Source organism: Orycteropus afer, unplaced genomic scaffold, assembly GCF_000298275.1.
Source record: "Orycteropus afer afer isolate SDZICR_OR568_19922 unplaced genomic scaffold, OryAfe1.0 scaffold00296, whole genome shotgun sequence".
NCBI lineage: Eukaryota > Metazoa > Chordata > Mammalia > Tubulidentata > Orycteropodidae > Orycteropus > Orycteropus afer.
The window spans coordinates 3,959,066-3,961,610 of record NW_006921883.1 but is presented as its reverse complement, the minus strand read 5'-3'; the positions used below and the strand labels follow the sequence as shown (position 1 = coordinate 3,961,610).

Here is a 2,545-nt window from a genome sequence, read left to right as displayed (position 1 = left end):
GTTATACTTTTTAAGATGGTTTCCTACACTTAATTCATAAGAGTATGGATTAATATACATCAACATTTCATGGATATCTAGTGAACACATGCTATTAACAGAAAACAGGTTGGATACAGTTCAGCTAGGGGGAAAAAAAAGGAATGAAGTACATATTTAGCATTTTTTAAAAAATAAGATTTTCTATCTGAAAATTCCAACTGAAGGTGAAAGCAGAGACAACTATAGTGAACCATAATTAGATTGCAGATCCAATTTCCAAGTACTGTATTTTTAACCTTCAGACTCTATATTAAGATGCTCCACTTTAACTAAAGTGCACTGAAAAGGAAAGGTTATTAAGTGAGCAAAGTACAACTCTTTTCAGCAATACAGTTTTTCTAAAATAGATTAGAAATCTTTATATTAGAACAGTTCTTTTGCAGTTGATTATTATAAATGCAGCCCTCCTTGCAATGTTAGACTAATGGAGAAATAATTAAGCCTTCTCTAGTACAAAACTATAAGGCTTCTAAATTGTCAATGTTCAGTTGCAAGAATAGCATAGCTTTGAGTTGTAGGCACAATATTGAAAATTTTTTCCTGAGTTAGAACAATAAAGACAACCTCAACATACCAGGAACTATGCATATATTTTTAATCTTCATAGAAATCATGGTGAATTATTTCAAACATGGGAAATATAAACATTCACATCGTACTACTGGTGGAACTCTAATCTCCCTCAGGCTGTGTTAACAGGACCAACAACGTTTCACTTAGTCCCAGCTGGATCCTTGACTTCCACCACCAAAATTCCATCATGGCAGAGGATTGCGGACACATCCTTGGTTTCAGTGCCATCTGGCAGCTTGTACTGTCGAGTAAAGCTTCTCGAGATAAAGCCATGTTCGTCCATTCTAGTTCCATGTTGAGCCTTAATCAGCAGCCAGCCTTCGAAGGTCTGAATGATGATATCTTCAGGGAGGAACTGGACCACATCCAGCAAGATCTGAAAGCGGGAGTGACCTTCTTGCAGTGGCATCTGAGCCACTGAGTCTGCTTGAGGAGCTTGGGCAGCCTTGACTTTTCCCAAGTCCACAATGGTTGGCCCAGGCAGTGCATATAAAGCATGGTCCAGCCTGCAGTCTTCCAAACCTCGAGCCTCAAACTCCTCCTGGTAACGCACTGGAGTATCTATGAGGTGCCTGAGAATGATTTTTGCCATGGTGGAGGACAAAAGAGCATTGAGCAGCTTCTCTTCCGTGTACTTTCTGTCAGGTTCCACCAGCGAACCCTCCCAGTTGCCTACTGACTAAATTATCAGCTGGAGCAGCTGTTCGGGTATAGCCCCACCCACTTAATGAGGCCTGAATCATATCAAGGCACACTCACTCTTGTCTTTTCACACTCTGACAATGAGCTGCTATTTATAGGATGTGTTTCAGAGTTACTTTTAGGACACAGCCTGCACAAACTGTAGACTGCCCTCATGTTCTCAGTTATCCTTGGCAAATGTGTCTGTCTGGTGTACCTCAAGAGAAAAGAGAGTTTGCATCAGAAAGGGTATGAGTGCCCTGTCCTTGTGAATTAATGATCTGAGAGAATATGACTTCTTAGTCCCAGAGGTGTGTACATATCTTAATAATAATAATAATAACAACAACAACAAACTGACTGCCCTCAAGCCAGATCCAACTCCTTGGGTTTCTGAGGTGGTGGTATCACTAAAGAAGTAGATTGCCCAATCTTCCTTCTGAGGAGTGCCTGATGAGTTTGAACTGCCAGACTTCTGGTTAGCAGTCAAATGCCTTAGGCACTACACCACTAGAGCTCCTAATCTTAATATAATGAGCTAATAATATTGCATTTATCCTTCTTACCAAATGCAAATGCATTTGCTAGGGAAAGGTGAATCTAGATGCAATTAATTAGGAATAAGATGTACACACATACCTTCAAATCTCAAGTATTCAACAAGTCTTCAGTACTACACATTTTGTTTTATTTCATCTTTTAACACCTGAGCTACATCATCTGGGTTCATTTCCATTTGACTCATCAAAAATGGAGACCAGATGACTAAGTTAGATAAGTGGCAGACCTCAGACAATGTTTTAGTTACCTCTTGTGTCGCTCTAACAAAAAATACCACAAATGGGTGGCTTCAATAAACAGGGATTTATTTTCTTACAGGTTGTTGTTGTTGTTGTTGTTAGGTATCATTGAGTCATCTCTGGCTCATCGCAACCCTATGCACAGCAGAACAAAACACTGCCCAGTCCTGTGTCAGCCTCACAATCCTTGCTATACCTAAGCCCATAGTTACAGCCACTGTGTCAATCCATCTTGTTGAGGGCCTTCCTCTTCATCATTGACCCTCCACTTTACCAAGCATGATATCCTCCTGGGTATGGTTCCTTCTGACAACATGACCAAAGTAGGTGAGACAAAGTCTGGCCATTTTTGCTTCCAAGGAGAATTCTGGTTGTACTTTTCCCAGGACAGGTTTGTCATTCTGTTTAGCAGACCATGGTACTCTTAGCATTCTTCTCCAACACCACAG

The 2,545-nt window shown here is 40.4% G+C and overlaps 1 protein-coding gene across 1 annotated transcript; it reads right to left on the bottom strand.

Annotated features, from left to right (window-relative positions):
• Nucleotides 1–754: 754 nt before the first annotated feature.
• Nucleotides 755–1,207, bottom strand: HSPB3 (heat shock protein family B (small) member 3). Its single transcript, XM_007951536.1, has one exon. It carries the CDS (start codon nt 1,205–1,207, stop codon nt 755–757), a length of 453 nt encoding a protein of 150 aa, XP_007949727.1.
• Between the last annotated feature and the right edge of the window lie 1,338 nt (nt 1,208–2,545).

What these genes read in the sequence shown, in the direction of transcription:
- HSPB3 (XM_007951536.1), bottom strand. Translation starts at nt 1,207, where the DNA reads ATGGCAAAAATCATTCTCAGGCACCTCATAGATACTCCAGTGCGTTAC.